Below are 20,132 nucleotides of genomic sequence, written 5' to 3' on the forward strand. Positions count from 1 at the left end.
CTTGAATGTAATTCTGAAAGCATCTCTGGGTGAGTTTAATCTGGGGGATCATTATCCCCAAAATAGTTTGTTTGCATCTTTGCTTATGCTCCTGTAACTCTCACATCTCCATCACTCCAGGGGCTGAGCCACCTGCACCAGCATAAAGTGATTCATCGAGATATTAAAGGGCAAAATGTCTTGCTGACTGAAAATGCAGAAGTTAAACTAGGTAAGAACAGAGTCCAGAGAGCCTATGAATTGCTGAATTGATAGGATTATGTCAATGGCTCTTTTCAAAAATTGATGTAAGTTTGTCACTGTGGATTTGGAGGGCATTTCCCTAAAAATGGAAAGAAAAATGTTTTCTTTCCCTGCTTTAAAAAACATTTCTCTGGGACTGGAGGTATGGCTCAAGTGCTAGGGTGCCTGCTTTGCAAGTTTGAAGCCCTGAGTTCAAGCCCCAGTCTCACCAAAAAAAAAAAAAAAATCTCTGAAAACATTTTGAAAAATGAATTGTATATAGTTTGGTGAACAGAACCATGTGCTTAAGCCATGTGTAGAAATGGCTGAGATTTTGTTCAGTAAAGTTGAAAGTGACAGACCTTGAAGTCATCCACTATGTTTGTTTTTATTATTGCTATCACAGAACACTAATGATCAAGTGTTTTCATTTCATCCACAGTTAGATATATCCAATCAATTCCTGCTATATTCCCTTATGTTTAAGTTGTATTTATAGTGATTTCATTATTACCAAGGGCAGCTGAACAAGATGGATGTTCCATAGCCTACTTTGGGTACATACTGACTACCCCACTTCTGTCTGCCAGACTTATCAGTTGGGGAATCCTTTTCTTTGGTGTACCCATTTGAGCCATCGCCACAGTGAGTCTGGGACTGTCCAGACAATGTAGAGAATCTCCTACTTTTGCCTGCTTGAGTAAAAGCATGAGTTCACAAATATCCTAGAAGATATACAGTTTATCTAGAAAAAGATTATTGTCCATATGACTGTTTATTTTCAAAGAGATTTAAACATTTGCTCTATCCTTTTGTTAAAATGCTGGTTTCCTTTTCTTGGTTAGCATTTGAAGCCAAACTTTCGTCTCATGAATATTCCCTTTAAAAAATAAAACCAACATTGTATAGGCTAAATAGTTACATTGTAGTGTATATTCAGTGGAAGATTAATCCGAATTAAAAAGGAAATTCTGATACTTGATTCAAAACCGGTCAACTTTGAGAATCCATGTGAAATAAGACTATTAATAATAAGAATACTCATTTACATGGGTAGTCAAATTCATAGAAACAGAAAGTAGGAAGATAATAACTTCCAGGGGTTGGTGTAAGGTATGCAGAACTACTGCTCAGTGGTATGACTGGAGAAGTTGAGAAAGTTCTGGAAAAGGATAGTGGTGATGGTTGTATTATGTTAATGTTTTAATGCCATAGCAGTATCATCAAAATAGTTAAAATGCCAAATTTTATGTAAATTTTATAATATTATAAAACACGCATTTTATCATTATACAAGATTGTAGCTCTTATAGACCAATGTTAGAACAATTGAGTAAGACTTTATTCAATTGTCTTCATTCATTAGTGGACTTTGGAGTCAGTGCCCAGCTTGACCGCACAGTGGGCAGGAGGAACACTTTCATCGGGACCCCTTACTGGATGGCACCGGAAGTCATTGCCTGCGATGAAAACCCTGATGCCACATATGATTTCAAGGTAGGACCTCTTCCTTATGCTTTAAAACTAGACCTCACATCGCATCCTGAGTGTCGCAGTGGGGCAATCCTCACGTGATTTTGAATTTGTGGTTTATGTGACCCAAAGGGAGAAGTGAAAAACATTATTTGAACTTAAAATTGTAAGACATTCAAGTGAGAATCATTTTAATGAATGCATTTGTGATATCTGATTGTCTAGTTACTTAAATAAATGATGTTTAAATCATTTTCTATATTCTTTTGAATTTATTCTTGCTTCTTATTCTTAGAAAATAAATAAGATTTAGATTTTTGGCAGCATTATATTCTTCTTTTCTCTTGTTTATGCATTAGCTCTTTTTTAATTTACTTTTTAGCTGATACATAAAAACATGGAAATTAATTGTGCATATGGGTGCCATGCAATGTTTCAACACATGTATGTGCTGTGTAATGTTCAAGTCAGGTTTGAAGCATATTTATTTTTCAAATATTTATTATTTCTTTAAGATGAAAATCCTTTCTTCTAGCTTTTTCAAATGTACAGCATGTTATTATCTATACTCATTCTACTCTGCAATAACACACCCAACATCTTGCTCCTACCTAACGGTAACTTAGTGCTCAGTGATCAGTCTTCACTCATTCCTCTTTCTCCCAGAGAATATATTCTGATAGCTGGTTAAGTTAAAAGAAACCAAGATATGAATTTGTTGTCTTGGATCATCTTTTTCTATTAAGAATAATCAGATTTACTCATTTCTACATTATTCACAGTATAATTATTTGGGATTTCTTTTCCATAAGAAAGACTCCAATGGGATGTTGATATTTATGGTGTTTTGCTAGCATGGCATAGTGTTTCATAAAAATTTGCTGTGCACCTCATTGCTTTCTATTGTAAACTGCAAATTTGCTAACCAATTCAAAGCAGTGTTCAATAGGCTTCTTCCAATGCCCTCCCCTTTTCTAATCCTCTAGCCAATAATCAAACATGAGTCAAGGTTGCTGCCCCATTGATAGCTGCACCACCTGGTGGCATTGCTTTTTCACAAATGGTAGCTAAAAGATGTAAAACTGGGGACAATGATATCTAGGTAGGCTCTGTGGGTTTTTAGGCTGTGCATTTGATACTACCTGGGCTTGGTTTCAGAGGTTCCTGGGCTTTTCCCCAAATGAACAGTGATCCCCTCCAAATACCCTTGTCTTACAGAAGAGGAAACTGAGGCTTGAGGTCTTCACATGTGCACACCCAATTGGTTGTCTTAAAGTTGCAACTTTTGAACCTAGGTCTCCTAACTGTCTGTAAAGATCTCGTTCCATTCTATATAAATCTTCAGTGTGCCACGTGAAGAGTATATTTGAAGAATTCTTATTTTATGATCATTTAGCTTCCACATGTGGGGTTATTATTGAAATCAGGTCACAAAGAGGCAACAATTGCAGTGTCTTTGGGACATTGGGGCATTAACAAAATTGTAAATGCAACCCTAAAGGTCTGAAAACACAATAATCTCCTATGCATGTCCTTCTTTCTTCAAAGTTAGTCCCTGTGATAACCTGACAACAATCTGTCTAAAAACAGCTGCCAGTTAAAAATTAATGTCCTGCCAAAATAAATATCATTTATTTAAACTGCTAATGATCAGCACATTTAAATCACTCCATTTGTAAATCCCTTCAGAAGAGCCACTGCAAAATTTATGTCCCAGGTCACATATGCATATTGTATATGATTATCCATAAGCAATTCTTCAAACTGTAGTTACAGTTAACAAGTGCTAGCCAGTCAACATATGGACCACAGATATTTTAAACCACTTGTTTAAACATATTATGAGGAGTCAAAATGCTTCAAACTTCCAACACCAACTAAACCTTTCAAGTGTTGTGACCGGTTACATGATGTTAGAGGACAATTATTCAGTGGCATAAAGTAGACCACGGTGACTGGCTTATTTTCAAAGTCAAAGGTTGGAAAGAAAATGTATTTTGTCTTCTTTCCTTAGATTATAGAGAGGAAATATTTGTTGGAATCAACATAGAATTTGTGAGATCAATGCACAACTAGTATGGACAAAGCCTGGTGGGTGAGTAGCTTCAGGGCCTGTCATACTGCACAGTGTGACTTCTGAGGTACTGGAAAGTTCATGTAACTATGAGAGTATTCTGAGACATAAAAAAACCAAGGATTTATCTCAGTGTCTTATAAAAAGACAAAGAATCCTGATAGACAGGATAGATTCAACCATACCAGTCATTTAGACTTTAGTGGCGATTAGTTGACAAGGATTATCATGAGTATAGTTATCCAAGAGAAAAAAATAAAAACATCATAGCTTCATTAATCACCTGCCATGGGAAAAAGAAGGAGAGTAACCCAAAGGATGGATAAGCAAGACCAGGCAGAAAGGAAGGTTGGGGTTCTTTGAAGATTTATTTCAACCACTTCACAGTTTTACTGTGAGCTGGAGAAGACGCTAATCTTTAAATAATCTTTCTTCCTCTTTGTTGGCACCATATTCTTTTTTTTTCCCCCCACTCAGTGTTCTTGGGAATGTGATCTGCCACTGGGGGACAACTTGACATAAGTTGACTTGGAAAATCGTTTATTCATTCACTCAGTGTGTATTTATTGAATACCCACTGTGGGTAAGGAATTAGCTGAGTTCTATCTGTATGAGCAGTTTCCAAGTAGGGAGTTCGTTTGTGACCCCATACAGCTCAAGGATTTGGTCCTGTGTGTTTGATAGTCCATTTGACCCAGCAGGGTACTCCAGCCTCATCAGCTCATGTCACCACTCCTGTGCCAGAGACACTTTCAGCCTGATGCCATGTTTAGAATAAAAGATGACTTGAAGACCACTGGATTTTTGTGAGATTCCTTGCTATGAAAATTCTTGCTTTAAAATGAAGAGAAAATGCAAAAGAGAAGAGTATAGTTTGGTTTTGTTATATGACTTATTATTTATTATTTGGTATTTCTAAGATGTCCTCAAAAACCACTATAATATTTTTTCTTAAAGTAATTCAGCATCATAAGCGCCTCTGCAGGGGAGGAGTTGGAAGAGCTCATTCTCTTTATTGCAGTCTGGTTTTGTGTGATATCTGCTGGGCGCAGTAACTCACTGAAAACAGACCTCTTCTGAGGAGGAGTGCCGGAATTGTGTTTGCCTGGTGTGCTGGCTTTCCCCTGGAGGCCCTTCCTTTCTTGTTTTCAAAAATTCTGTCAAAACACTTCAAGTGAGAGGAAAGGTTTCATTTCCCCGATAAGTATGCGGGGCAATAATGAAAGCTTTTCCATTTAATAATAAGCATTCAAAAGATTTGAAATTAATAAAACAGTTCAAAATTCTTAGGCTGTTTAAATTGTTATTTTAAAAACTTTCTTTGAATTTTATTTCAGTTGGATGGAATCTGCCAGGCATTTTACAGCCCTGCAGATGCATCCACAAAAGAAAGTTCTCTGTGGCCAAATGCCTGTCTGTAGGAAAGTGTTTGAATAAAAACTGGATTATTTGTCCAGTGGAATACTACACAGACTCTTAAGCATTTAGGTAGTGTGGCTATTAGATTTCCCAGGTCTTAAGAAACTATCCCAAGTGTAGGTACCAAAACCCACTTACAGTGTAGTGCTCATGGTTTTAATCCCAACCACCCCATGGATGGACACGCGCACATACATGAAATCAAGGAGGGACTTTGAAAACCCTGATGTTTTGCCTCTGAGCAGGGCATGTGGGTGCTGAATTTAGCGGTCGTATTTTACATTCCTTCTGCCCTGTTTTAGTGTTTTCACCATCAGCAGGCCTTGCTCTTGTATTAAACCAGGGAAGTAAAGGAAGCCCAGTGAAATGGCTCATCCTTCCTCTTCTTCCTGCCCCATGCCAGCCATCATCCACCCACACTGTTGTGAGAATTGTCACACAGGTGCCGTGGATTGTCTGCAGGCAGAGGTGTCTCCTCCAGTGTTGCGGGAATATTGGCTTCTGGCTACAGAGAAACCTTTCAGCTCTTTCTGCTGTATCACAGACTTTATTCAGGCAAGATGGCAATAGCTCCTTTAAGCAACAAGCTCAGCTGGAGACAAAGTGAGCAGCTGCTAGTGGGAGAGTCACTGCACTGCAGGTGCCATCTGGGAGGACAATATTCAGGTTGTAGAATGGGACACTGACACTTGCAAACAAGCCCAGGCCTCTACTGAGATCCAAACACAGGTCCTTCCCTGTTCACTTAGAAGGAAGATGGCAACACACCATGTTAGTGTCACCAACGGGACACTGACACTGTCATTGAGCATATTCCTGTGGCTTCATGTTCACACCTGCTTGTATAGGATTCTTTCCTCAGGCTCAGCCAGCCAGCTCCTTCTCCAAGTAACACGCCAATCTCAGAGGAAGAAAATAATTCTTCTTATAGTCTCCCTTTGGTCAGCTAACAAACACAGATGACTGCAGGTATCTCGCTTCTGTTTGTTTTGTGTATGGAATAGGATTATTACAACTACCTCTGCCTGGACATCCCTGCTGACTCTGAACTCACTTTGGGTCTGGTTATACATTTCGCAGTGTATAAATGTGTGACATAATGAAGTGAGTCTTTTAAACTCAGACAAAATCAGATTAAAACATAGACTCAGTCTATTTGCTATAATAACTCCAGGGAATTATTTAACCTTTCTGAAGCTGTATAAAAAGTGAATAATAAATTTTATGTCACACGGTTATAATAGAATAAAGTGAGTTAAGATACAAAAAGACATTAGTACAGTGCCTAGCATTTGGTAAGTACTGAATATAAGTTTTATGTTTATGTTTCATATGAAAGCACTACATTTGGGGGCCATTTTTGACCTCAAAAACTGAACTATTTTATCTGGTTCAACCTCATATTTGTATTTCTCATCTCTCGTTGTCTCCTGTTGAGACAGAATCTTCTTCTCTGTAACTTGTACCACTAGATTAAAATGCTGTCTGCAGAAACTACACACACTGCATACAATTTCTTTTCCCAACTGGAACATTTCAAAAAGAATAAACTAAGTACAGGTAAGTTACCTGAGGAAAAGCTGTTTTCAGGTCTGTGAAACTTGGTAGACTCCACTGTGCTGGTTGTTCCCATTATTAAGCTGTTATCTGTCTAGAACATCATGCAACCTCCTGCTTTAGGATATTGGGCTCACCCGCCTTTTCTGCTTGACTGTCTGACTTCTGAGCAGGATCTGCCTGACCAGTAGGGGGCGACAGAGGGGACTGCAAAGCCAGAAGAGGAACAAGATTAAGCCATTTCCTGTCTGCTTTCTCTCAGTTTCCTGTTTATGCCTGTCTTGTACCACTGAGTTCTAGAACTCATTGCCATCTTATCTGACTTGGGTGTACTGAGTGAATTGTCAGGGGTGATACCAGGCCCTGAGAGCCTGTCTGCACCCTTATTTGTTCAATATCCACTTTGTGCTATGTGTGGAGTAAGACACTGGTGCGTGTTATCTTATCAAATTCCCACACAACTCTGCAGGATGTGAGTTCTCTTTATATTACAGCTGAGGAAATGGGCTCAGAACTGTTAGTGGCTTGCTCTTTGTCACCCAACCAGTTGTGTCAGAGCTGAGGGTCAAAACTAAGTGGGCTGTGCCGATGCAAATTTTTCTGCCTTGTGGTGTCTTTCCCATGCCTCTTTTGTCCTTGTATGGCTGCTTTGGCCCTCTAAGAATGCTTTTCTGTGCCGGGCAGCCTGGTCCAAAAGGAATGCTCTCTTGTTTTATTCAAGTTGCTGTGTGCCAGCTGTCCCCACCCCCAGCCAGAAGTTGTGCCTTGTGCCTGCCTCCTCAGAGGCACTAGAATTTGTCTCTTTTCTGTTTGTAATACACACAGGACTGGGCTGTTAGTCACACCATCGACCAGACCTCACAGAACCTCTGGAATAATGAATTGCCCAGCTCCTGCCAAAATGAGTCACACCATGGCCACGAAGGAAACTTATCTCCCCTGACTCTCTCCTATCTTGTTCTTCCCTCTCCCCTTTCTCATCTCCTGTGATCTGTCTTCCTGTTGTAACTGGAGCATTTTCTCCTGTCTTGAAGTTCTGAAATGTCTTTGGGACTCATTAATGTCAGCAAGACTCGTCAGGGATGTCTGTGGCTTTCTACCCGGGCAGTTAAACGTAGTCTACACGCACCTTTGGGTACCTATGGCTGGAATAGAAATGTTCCTTTTTGTAAAACAAGATAACCTCAGCCAAAAAAAAAGATCCTACCATGATGAGAAATGAAGGCTTAAAGAAGCACCATTAGCTGGCCTGGTCATGTGACTTCATGAAGGATACAGAGGTCGTTTGGTGGTGTGGCCTCTGGTTGGAAGAGGGTTTTTGGATGGCAGACTGCCCAAGCGAGGCGTCTCTTCACTGATTCTCCCTGCCTCCTGTGAGGTAAACCCAGGATCACCCAGCAAGTGAGACCTCCCCATATCCTTACTGTCAGTTATTATTTCGTATTGTTTCTCTATAGATGTTACCACCTAGGAATGTTTGATGGTTACTTACGTTTCTTATGTCACCAGAAGTCTAGATGACGCTGTCCAGGGTTGATGTGATACACACTGATGTCTTCAGAAAGCTAGACTCCTATCTTTCTGCCCTTCATTATTAATTGATTGGCTTATTACCTCATGGTTGCAAGATGGATGCTGTAACTCCAGATATTATATTTTTATTGAAGGCACTAAGAAGTGGAGAGGAGTTGGCAAGACCCCAGCTGCATTAGTTCCCTGTTTTGGAAACAGATGTTAGCTTGTGTTTCATTGACCGTAACTGTGTCACATGTCAAACTTGGTGCGGGAAAGTCAATATGAGGAGGCGCAGCTTTCCTGTACGCAGAAATGGTAGGAACTAAGGAGTTGATGCCTGTTGGGCTTGCCGACAGATAGTGTCTGTCACAGTCAAACGGTGGGAAGTCATGAAGACTCAACTGGCAGGCATAAGCAGTCTTGCCTGCAATGAGAAGGAAGTAATAATCTTGAGTCTCACTGTGTGCCAGATTTTGTGCTGGGCAGCATTCCTGGATCCACGCATGTTACAGTCACCACCTGTGCCGCTGAAAAGCTATGCTCTGCAACAGTATGCATGTTGCTAAATTAGGAAACTGAATTTGAATCCAGATCTGTCTGATTGAAAAGCCTAGCCCTTCTCCCAACCCATGCTGCCTCTAGGAAGTTGAGGCCAGTTTTATAAAGTGGAACTGGGGGACCTCACAGAATCTTAGCACCTTCATTGAATTGCCAGCATAGCACCCCAGTCATCTGCACAGAGAGTAGGAATTTTAACAATTATTTTATGGACCCCTGTTTTAAAATAAGGATAATAGTTAAGAGCAAACTGGCCTAGGTGGCAAGAGATCCAGTGCTTTTTCAAAGGTGGTGTTCCAGTGCCCTGTAATTTTGGGTAAGTCACTTTCCCTTGTCCTGTGATGTGAAAGGTTTACCCCTTGTTCGAGTGTGTGTGTGTGTGTGTGTGTGTGTGTGTGTGTTGGAGGCAACGGATACAAATAGACCTAAAACATAGTAAATTAGTGGTGAGTAAACATCCAGCATGTTAGAAGGTGATCAGTGGAGTGGGGAAGGAAGAGAGGAGAGGGTGGGGAACCCACAGTGCTGAGAGGAGGCTGCAGTGGTCCTGGGAGCACAGGATTTGAGCACAGACTCTATGATGGCAAGGAGGTGTCAGGCTGCATATCACTGGGGAGGTGCTGCAGGTGGAGAGAAGAGCTTGAACAAAGACCCAAAGGCCAAGTGTGCCTTCTCAGCGTTGTCTTCCCCATATAAGGCCCTACCTGGAGCCCCTCTTATCCCAGGGCCATCATTTCCTTTCAATCTGGACCCTTGGAGGCCATTCAAATCTGACCTTGCTGTAGCAGTTAAGGGCGCCAAGCCTAGCCTCCACCTTACTACTCCTCCTTTCGTGTTGCAGACACCCTCACTTCCTAGGGAAATGCTGGTAGAAGGACTGAGGCCTGATGACACTGGAGTCTTTTCACAACAGCTCAGGGACCTTTTGAGCTGACCCTCCATTTCCAGACAGTTCCTCCCACATACAAGTGACTCAGTGTTTTCATCACATTGCCGAACAATTGTCTGTCTGTCAACCATAAATCCCAATTCAAGAGAGCTGTGTGTTCCTCTGTACCAGTCAGTGTTCCTGAGCCAACCTGTAACAGGTGGACCAGGTCTTCCCCATTAGCTCCAGAAATGACCTCACTAACCAAGGCCAGGGCCCTGGGGGAGACAGCCATTTGCTAAGCAGTGCACACACTGGGGACGGATGTGTTTAAAGAAGCCTTTGAATTCATCTTGAAAGATGAGAGAAAACAAAAGTTGCCTCCCTGAGCTGTATCGCAGGCAGTGAAGTTTCTTGGAATCTAAGGACAGTGGTATTGCTGTCCCTAGTTGAACTGAGAACTGGTAACATGCAGGCTAACCTGTGCCCAGCCACCTGCTCTAAGGTAGACTGCACTTTAGGCAAGAGGCTAGACTAGGGCCCTCCATGTTGCACGGACCTCTGCTCAAACACTGCACAGAGCTGGGCGTCACCCACAGGCTACGGAGAAATTCAGTGTGGAGAATGACTCAGCAGGAATTGCATGTCTTCCCGTTACAGCCCCCCATGTACCCCTGGCATTTGTTTGATGGGAACAGCACTAACACTTAACTTCTGTTTTCTACCTGGAGTGAGGCTGCAGGTGAGAATTTTGAATAATGTGCAAAATGGATGAGTCATTTAAATTGCGGGGAGTTTGAGTCAATGTCAGGATGCAGGTCATTGAACCAAGCTTCCTATTGGGTTTTCTTCCCCCTCTGCTGAGAAGCAGAAGCAGCAAGCTTCTTTCTGAGGTTTCCTAGCCTGCTTTCCCCATCTCTTGAGCAAAACTCAGAGACCATTGAGTCCGGACACGTTGTTAGAAGTGGCGAGTACACAGGAAAAGGGGAAGCATTGCCTGGAGAATTCTGATCAGAGTATAAAAGTCAGTCTGCACACGAGAAATTATACAAGGGATTTACGATCTCTGTTTGCACAGCAGTGTGCCTACAAGATAGAGGATACTTGCTTATCCATCCAGAAATCTGTAACTGTACCCAACTCTGTTCTAAGCACTGGAGGTAGGCAGTGCACGCTACAATTAGACTCTCTCTGTTCTTACTAGATTCAGCCAGATGACCCTGCTGGTTTGGTACATTTAAAACTGAATGCAGTAACAACTATATGATCCAGCTGTTCCACTCCTAGGTATTTTTTTCAAAAGAAAAAACACACGCACCCAAAGCCTTGTACATGTTTTGCAACAGCTCTATAACCTAAGCTGGAGACAATCAAAATGTCTGTCAACAAGTGACTGCAGAATTGAACTCCAGTATGTCCATGCAGTGGAATACTATTCAGCAGTAAAAAAGAGCAAATACTGCTACATGCTACCAGGAGGTGCCTCAGGAACACGCTAAGTGAAACAAACTGGATGCAAAAGGCCACATATTGCATGATATCTTTTAGATAAATTGTCTAGAGACAGGAAGACACAAAGTGGCCCGTGGGATTTTGGGGAATTATGATGTGTTTACCATCTTGATTGTGGTGATGATTTCACAAGAGTGTCATGGGTCACACCTTACCAAATGGCACACTTCATATAGGCACAGTTTTGTTACCTAACAAATAGAGGCATTTAAACCAAATAGCAATGATCATCACGTTGACAAGTGGAATGGATGAATTTTTAAAACCATTTTCCACACATTTATTGAAAACTCCCCATGTGTCAGGTACCAGGAAGGGTATCCATTGATGAATATCCATTGAGGCTCAGTGGGAGACACAGGTTTGTAAACAGACAACTGAACAACTCTCCCACAGGTACTTCTGAAGCAATTACCAGGTCTAACCAAGTTGTGCTTTGTTGATTGAATTTATGCATGTGTCTGTGCCTTCTTGTTTTTCAGAGTGACTTGTGGTCTTTGGGAATCACCGCCATCGAGATGGCAGAAGGTGCTCCCCGTAAGTACCTTTCTCTGGGGTGACATCTGTTGCTGGTCCACTCTGCAGGCCCTGCAGGCCTCTTTCCAAGAGCTGCAGTTGCTTTATTTCTGCTACGCTGAGCCCTGCATGAGTCTGAGCTGGCATATTTAGAAAGCAGAGTCTTCTTAAATCAACCAGGAATCCGTTCATTTCAAAGCAGTGTGTTTTTATTAGGAAAAAAGGAAGGCAAATTCAGGGAGTCCTGTTTGTCTTACAGATTTAGTGTGCAGTTTATTCTTGAACTCCTCTCTGCTCAACATAAAACTGTGAGCAACCCACAAAGACTATAAACTCCAGTTACAAAAATTCAAAGCTGATTTTTAGTATACAAGTTATATAAACACTTGTTCTCAATTGCTTTCCACCTCCTTAAAATACTGATGTTTTTAGATCTCCAGCTCTTATTTGAGAAAGAGCGGCCAGGACTCTGGCAGTCTTAAGAACCTCCCAGATTCCTTGTGATCTGGAGTACTGGCACTGTCGAGTGTCTTGTCAAGGTGTGATGGCCATGACATGTCCCTTATAGACTCTTCCTACAGGAAGAGTAACTGACCGATGGCCCAGCTGCTGCTATGGCACAGAGCCTGCCTCCCCCAGGGGCCACTCCCCATCATTGATCAAATATGGTAGGAACACCGAGGCACACCCTTTTCTGGAAGACACAAGATAGCTTTGTAGACTTTGCCGAACCTGCCCTGGACTGCGATACAGCCTGAAACACTTCCACCTACCCTTTCTCCTCCTCATGCACTCACAGTCAGACTTGCATAGCATTCTGATGACTATCCTCACCCTTCCTGGCTCCCTCCCTAGTTCTCCTCACACAGGAATTTCTTCAGTGATGTTCTCACACATTTAATACTACCTTGGGTGTCTGCCTCTCCAAAGACCAGGACCAGAACAGGCCCTTCATGACAGGTGGTTATACTCGCAGCTGTCTACCTTTGGGTTACCATAGTCTTCTTATTTCTCAGCTAGACTTGGTCGAATTCATCTGTAGCATGATTGATTTGCAGTGTTTGTTGACAAAACTCCCCCCATTCATGATGTTAATAGGCATTTGTGAATCAGAAAACCAATATGCTCGTCTTAAAACTATGTTACCGTCTTGCTGAGTGGTAGACAGGGCTAAGAATAAACTTGTACCCTCAGAGTCTTCTGGTTGTGATGCAGCATGTATTCTTAATCTAGGTACAAAGAGAAAAGGACTCCCAGCTGTTTGAAAAGTAAACTAATAAAATATTTTGATTAAATTAAGAACGTATGAGTCCTTTCACTGTAAACGATAATGTAATATTTACAAGTTGAGAATTTTTTATAACTTTGCTTTTCTGCTGGTCTCCATTTGACTTAATCCTCTTGTTCCTAGGGCCAATAAATGGTAAAACAAAACAAAATCCGTCATGAAACCTGAAAAGGTGTTCTGGAATAAGACTTTAGATTCTGGAACCCTGTGTAGATAACACGGTGTCCGGGTGAGCTTCCAGAATTCAAGAAGCAGACAAGATTATCAAATGCCTTTTATTTTATGGCTTAAGCTTTTGCTAACTAAAAATAACTGTAACACTGTAGTTGTCTCCTGACATTGTTAATCTGGAATGTCAGATGGTTATTTACAACAAAGAAGACTGGTTATTGGCCCTTTAACTTACTCTCCTTAAGTATGAAGTAAACATGTTCCCTGGAAATGCTAACAGTATCTGTTTGAAAGGTGTGGTACTTTATGAGATGCCTTTAATCAGACACCAGGTCTTTTCAGTGCTTACCAAATGAAGCTTTCGGCTCTCCTGCCCCCATGCTCACGGGTCCTGTGTAGACCCAGGGAGGCATTTGGCACCTTTGTCCCTGCACAACCAGGGTGGACTTGGCATGGATTTGGCCGTTATTTTGGTCTTTTGCAGCTCTCTGTGATATGCATCCCATGAGAGCCCTCTTCCTCATCCCCCGGAACCCAGCACCTCGGCTGAAGTCAAAGAAGTGGTGAGTTTGGTCTTCAGTGTTTTGCGGATCTAAGGGTGAAATTTTCCTGTGGCTCTCTTTTGAATTAGCTCAGATCCTAAGTCCTGCCGATGGGATTCAACTAACGTATACTAGGACTTAGTGGATGATTTTTCCATATACTGTCATTCATCTTAGAATAGTAGCTTCATTACCTGCTATTTATACAGCAAGTCGTTTGCCCCACGCCTTCAAGATAAGGAGCTATTAGCCAAAATGAAGCCCAAGGAAGACACAAAATCTCTTCGATTTATAACTCCAAATATATCCTTCCTGGAAGCATGAAGCATCTTATCAGAGAAGGGAACAGTCTGTTAGGTTGCCTGACTTCCGTTCTTCAAGACGATGGTCCCCTGAGTGCACACACTCACCTGGCAGTGTTCAAAATGCTCTCTCGAGCACAAACATGAGCAATTGTATTTCTTGTGCTTCTTTCTCTTTATGGCAGGTGATATTGAATTCTTATTTGGGGTAGTGATATTACCTTTGCTTTTAATAAGCTTATTAAAAAGGTGACTCGTTGTAAAGAAAGCTACTATGTAAATACTATAGTGAGTGGGGTGGGGATATGGCAAGGCTTGTGTAGATCGTGTATGATTGGCTGAAATTTGAGAAACGGAGTTTTACTGGTTATGCTTTTTCACTTTCTTGTGTACTTATAGTGGGATCTCTATCTCACCATTCTACAGCAAAAATTCATGGCTTTCTCCTTCTCTCTTACAGAAGTGGTATTTCCTGATACATTCTTGAATCTGTGGTCCCTCTTGCTCTGAGAGGCAGATTCCTGCCTACTTGTGACCTGCTTTCTTTTTTCTAGACACAAGTCCTGGGCAGTTAGGCCAGCAAGGGACAAGCCCTTTGTCCCTTTTCATACCACTTCATGATCAGGCCCTTTATTGGGGCCCTCAGTTTCTCACCCACAGGTTTACCCCACCACACAGAGAGCAGGCTAAGTTAATACCAGTCAGTGAGTAACGACATAGCAACCCTGGTGAACAAGGGGAAGGCGTGCTGCACAGAGAGGAAGGAGACCACAGGAAAAGCAAAGGCAGCCTCAGAGTTGCCAGGCAAGCAAGGGGAGAGGGAGTTGCTATTAGTAACGAGAGGCAGCGCCTTCCCCGCCTCCTTCCTCTCAGAGGGTCACCGCAGTGAGACTAGTTCTCTCCCCAGCAACAGCATCCCATTGGCCACTTACCTCATGTGATCCTGTGATCACCGAGCGTCCTGAAGCCCCCATTGCTCTCTCCTCTGAGTCTTCTCTCTCCTTCCTGGATCAGGCTTTTGGGAGAGAAGCCAGCTTAGTTCCCTTCCCTGAAAGCGACAGCGGGACTACAAAGTCCCCTGCCTGCAAGGTTTCTGCTTATCCTTGTGCCCAGACTCCCAGGGCGAGCTTGCTGTATTCACTGGACTTGACTTCCTGGCCCCTGTCCCGCCTTCTCCTCCTCTCTCTTCACTGCTCCAGGGCAGATGCTTTGAGTCCTTCAAATGCATCTTATTTGCCTGGCACAGCAAGGCCACACTTTGTTCTTGAGAGATTTACATTCATCTCTAATGCTTCAAAATCTAATAGTTAGATTGTGGGTCCTTTTTGTGAAAGAGCACAATGTCGCTCTGCTGGGCGGCCCCTGCTCCCTTCAGGAATACAGTTGTCCTTCTGCTCCAGCTGCCACTTCTCCCCATGCCCAAGCATCACACTTGTTCTGCTTTCTACTTAACTGCAGTCTGCAGGGTCCCTCTGAACTCCCCTCAGACCCCTAGCTGAGCAACAAACAACCTACAACACGGTGGGTTTCACCGATATGCCCAAGAAAGCCCAGCTGTGCACAGCCCTTGTTTGAGAAATGCTCAGTGTGGGGGAATGTAGGCTGAGTTTTCTGCTTCAAACCTTTGGCAATGAGAACTAGTTTTGATCATGCTGGAAAAGTCCGGAAACAGCGAGGGGCAAGGCCAGTCTCATCATGTACCCACTTCCTGACCAGTAAGGAAAGCCAGGTGGGACTGTGGGACAGAGAAAGGGAAAGCAGTTTGAGAGTGAGCCGGGCACTGATGCCCGCACAGTGTACTACCTCCCAGTTAGATCCCAGTCTCTGTAATGTGGTTTATGGAGCTGCCTCCAGCCAGGTGGCGCTTGATACTTGACCTGTCCCCATGCATGAGAGTTCCAGTTTTTATGTGAAAATATTTAAGCACTTCAGATTACTTTTTCTTAAAACATTAGGTCCAAAGTGATTTGAAATAGGCAAGGGTTTGCTTTGATAAGCTCTAAGGTTTGGAAGGAAATAAGCCACTCACCCCCCTCCCCAAACAAAAGAAACAGAACCGCAAAGTGTTCTGTGATCCCCAGCTGTTGTCTACCTAAATGAGTTGTCCACGTGCAGTCTTCTCGTATCTGTTTCAACACATTACTACAGGTGGGTACCACTGTGGTGGAGACGGGGCCATGAATGCTTTTCCTTGTAGGCAATCCTACAAGGAAAATGAGGGCCATTGTCAACTAACGTTACTGAGTACAGCACACACAGCAGCAGGCAGTCTCTTTGTGAGCACAGTTGTTTCCCCCAGTCCTTGCAGAAGGAAAAGAAGCCACCGCCTCTAACAGAGCCTGGCCCTTTCTCCCATGGGAGTGAGGAAGAGAGGCCTTCTGGCTAAGGGAGTCATGGGGTTGGGGTGCCACTAAATGCTTAGGCAGCTCAGCTATGTGATGATAGAAGTGGCTGAATCAGAATCAGAGATGCTTCCACTTTGCCCTGTGAACCCCCACTTCCTCCTTCTGTCTTCTGTGTAGGGTGGATGCCACCCACATGGGCAAACTAGCTCTTTCAGAAGGCTTCCTCCTCTCTTCCCTTTCCACCTGGCTCACCAACACACCTGCCCTTGGAGGCAGGCTCAGTGCCTTGGTTGCCCTCCAGGGGATTCTGGAGGACAGGTGGCTCTGTTCCTGAAGACACACAGTCAGTCATGATCTCTTCATGTACCCTTGAAATTGAAAGAATCCACACAGGAACGCAGGGGTAGGTTGAGATCATTGGAGAAACATAACTGCTTATAAATATAAGATCTCCTGGTCCAAACCACTCCCGTGTGATCTAGATGAAGACTTGGAGCCCCAAGGGAGGCCGAATGGCATAACCAGGCAGAGTTCCAGGCTCTTCATTGCAAGGCCAGCCTGGATCCCCAGTCTTCTGCTTCGACTCCACAACTTACAGTCTCATCTGTTATCTTACAGGGCGCCAGCTCCTGTTCCTGCTGTGATGTCAGGCACTTTTGTTTTGAGATATGATAAATCTCTTGGTGTGTGTATTCTAAAGAAAATAATGATGCTATAAAGCAAATACCATAAAATACTTCCAATCTACTGAATTTGCTAGTAACAGTGTGACTGTGAACTTTATTAGAATCAAAACAAAAATTGTTACACAAGCTTTTAAAATTAACCTTTTTCATGTAGTCTCCCTAATTCAAAAATTCCTACAATAATTCCCTTTAAAATCCCAATATAATTTCAAGTTTGAGACCAGCCTCAATAACCTAATAGATAGGTTATTAAAACCTATCTCAAAAAGCAAAATATAAAACAAAAGGGCTGGAGGCATGGTCCAAGTAGAAGAGTGCTTGACTAGCATGGGCAAAGCTCTGGAGTCAACCAAAAGAACCCTCTGCAGTCATGTGTCACATAATGACATTTTGATCAGCAGTGGGCCACAGGTACAGCAGTGGTCGCATAAGACTGGATCTCGTGCTGATTTCGTAGCCATTTTAGCTTGTGCAGATGCACTCTGTGATGTTCACCCAGCCTCAGAATCACTTCTCAGAATGTGTCTGTGTCATTAAGCCATGCATGACAGAATTAGGAAAATAATCAACTTCAGACTTCTGTGCCCCAGTCTTAAGGGCAGGTGCTCTCTTCTTTGAGCCTGTGATAATCCTAAGAGGCTGGGATGTTTTCATCAAAGTAATAATAAAAGCACACATGCCATTTTTGTTACCAAGCACTGCCCTAAGCATTTTATATTAATTTACTCATTTAATCATCATAACAGTTTTTTGAGATAACTAATAATATTGCAGCAAGGGACGCAGGCATAGAGAAGTTAAATAAGTTGCCTAAAGCCACACAGTTAGAAAGTGATGGAAACCAAAGTACAGAAAAAAAGATAGTTCTGAGAAATAAGGCAAGGCCACTGCAAATTTTAAAGGTCAAATTGCATTTAGGAAGTCTGATGATTACCAAAAAGATTTAGCCCACCTGATTACAAGGGTTAACACAGTCATCTTTTGGGCATTTTGAATTCCCCTAACATAATTTAATATATAAACAGGATAAATCCGGGAAGATAAGGTGTTTAGTGACGCTGGTGGTAAACTAGTGTTTCAGACTGTAAGCACCTTCATTAACATTTGCCTGTCCGTGCTAACCCTTGGGAAATTAGTATTACTAAGCTTAGTTGTCCCCCCTCCCCCGAAGGGATATTGCTATGTTACCAGCAGCAGAGAGTCAAGCAATAAAGTTATATAAATGTACTTTAAACCCACTAAAACACTCAGCAAACAGTCAGGTAATATTCAACATAGGTCAAGTATTTTCACTTATAATTAAATGTGCAATTCAGCATATTGATTCTTTGGTTACACTAACTTAAATAAAAGACAGTGACTTTTTCTTCAGAAATGAATTTTAAGCATTATTTTCTCTTCAACTGATGCCATGTGAAGAAGACAAAGATAGAACGTACCACCAGCTTTGTAGCTCTTCTCACCTGAACCTATCCTTCAGGCCCTAGGGGCTTCTCTTGACTCCCTTCCTCCAGGAAGGTCTGAAAAAGTGTTTCATAAAACTCCCAGGACACTGTTCCATCCTGGAGATCTGGAGATTTCTCTGGCTTTTTTTTTAGATGTCAGTGTTGAAGAATGGAATGTACAGTCTGTTATGCCTGGATGTCATTTTTCAAATTGGATGTGAGTTCTTTTATTTATCATCGTCTAATTAATAGTGGAGTACGTTATAAAAAATAAGCACTTCCTTCTAGTTGCCAGAAAGAAAAGGAGAACTTCCATTTGCATTCCTTGTGAATATTTAATAGCTTTCTGTCTTCATTTGCATTTGTTTTCATCTTTTTAATACTGATTTTCTTACTTAGCTTGCTAGAGAAGCTCTGAGTGGAGTTTGTTTGTTTGTTTTCTTATTCAGCTTAACCTCATTCTTTCCACCTATTCCTTAGGAGAGCCCATTATTTCTTTATGCTTTTCTTTCAAGGTCCTCCTTAGATGATATCATTTTCACACCTACACATGTTTATTTGATCAAAATCATATCAGTCCTCCAGACCCCCTTTTCTGTCCCTCACAAACACAGATTTGAAGGTGGCCCTCTCCCAGCACTTCCACCTGTGCATCCATTCATCCATCAAACACACAGAACAAGTAGTGTGTTCAAGGTGCAAAGATAGCTTGGGAACTTCCTGACACACTTCCAGTATGAAAGAAGCAGGGATATAGGCAGGTGCATAGTATCTCTCCTGTGACTAGTCCTCGTTCATCCTGGGCTGATCCCCAGCACAGTACATTACTTTTCTTTTTATTTAAAATATAAACATAGCTTAGAAATTTAGGGAGAAAAAAATACAAACAACACAATACTTGAAACACATGGAATGAGGGTGAGAAACTGCTCTGACCTAGGCAGAAATGGCCTGTCGTTTATATGAGCGCCCTGCTGCATTTGAATGTTGAAGAACAGACCTCCCATTGTGTTCTGTGTGGTGAAGACATCTCTCAGGCCCAAAATGTAGATAAATATATGTAAATGGCCTGCTGGAAAATGGGATCCCAAATGGTGTTTGGGATCTACAATGTGCCACAGGAGGGCGACAGAGCGCAGGAACTGATCCTTCCTGCTCTGGACCTCCTGATCAGGGTTCCAGCAAGGTCTGGTGGATGAAGTGCTGAGCTGTCAGGCGAGTGCTTGGAAAGTCATGCTGTAGAGTCATGAACTTGTGGAGTAATTCCTTGGAACTTTCAGCAAGCTCATGCGTGCTCAATTCATGAACGATGGCTAAAGTTCACCATAATTTCTACCACATTGCTATAATCATTGGCCTGTTATCTCTCTCCAGCCCTTCCTTGCCCCGGAGCATCTCTGGCACAAGACTTCTCTTTGATGAAATAGGGTTTTACTTTTCTCCACCTTGTGTTTTCTGCTTCATTTAGGCAGCTCATCTCTAGGTTCCCTGGCAATAGCATTCTCACTCATAGTTTTCAGCTTTCACTGACTTCCTACTTACCTGAACAATTCTTTCCCTGGAGTGATTTTCTTCTACTTCTTTAAAGCCCAGCTCTGGCTTCCTCATTTCCAAAAGCCCTTCCAGATACAATACCCAA

General features: G+C 42.4%; 1 protein-coding gene across 7 annotated transcripts in view; it reads left to right on the forward strand.

Annotated features, from left to right (window-relative positions):
- Tnik (TRAF2 and NCK interacting kinase) overlaps positions 1-20,132 on the forward strand; it is a 362,085-nt gene that overhangs the window by 245,130 nt on the left and 96,823 nt on the right. For all 7 annotated transcript variants that reach the window (XM_074073788.1, XM_074073787.1, XM_074073783.1 and 4 more), the window contains 4 exons: positions 121-211; positions 1,589-1,719; positions 11,681-11,735; positions 13,658-13,736. In XM_074073788.1, coding sequence (XP_073929889.1) covers positions 121-211; positions 1,589-1,719; positions 11,681-11,735; positions 13,658-13,736 — 356 coding nt within the window. The remainder of the gene's footprint in view (positions 1-120; positions 212-1,588; positions 1,720-11,680; positions 11,736-13,657; positions 13,737-20,132) is intronic.

Source organism: Castor canadensis, chromosome 5 (genome assembly GCF_047511655.1).
Source record: "Castor canadensis chromosome 5, mCasCan1.hap1v2, whole genome shotgun sequence".
Classification (NCBI taxonomy): Eukaryota; Metazoa; Chordata; class Mammalia; order Rodentia; family Castoridae; genus Castor; species Castor canadensis.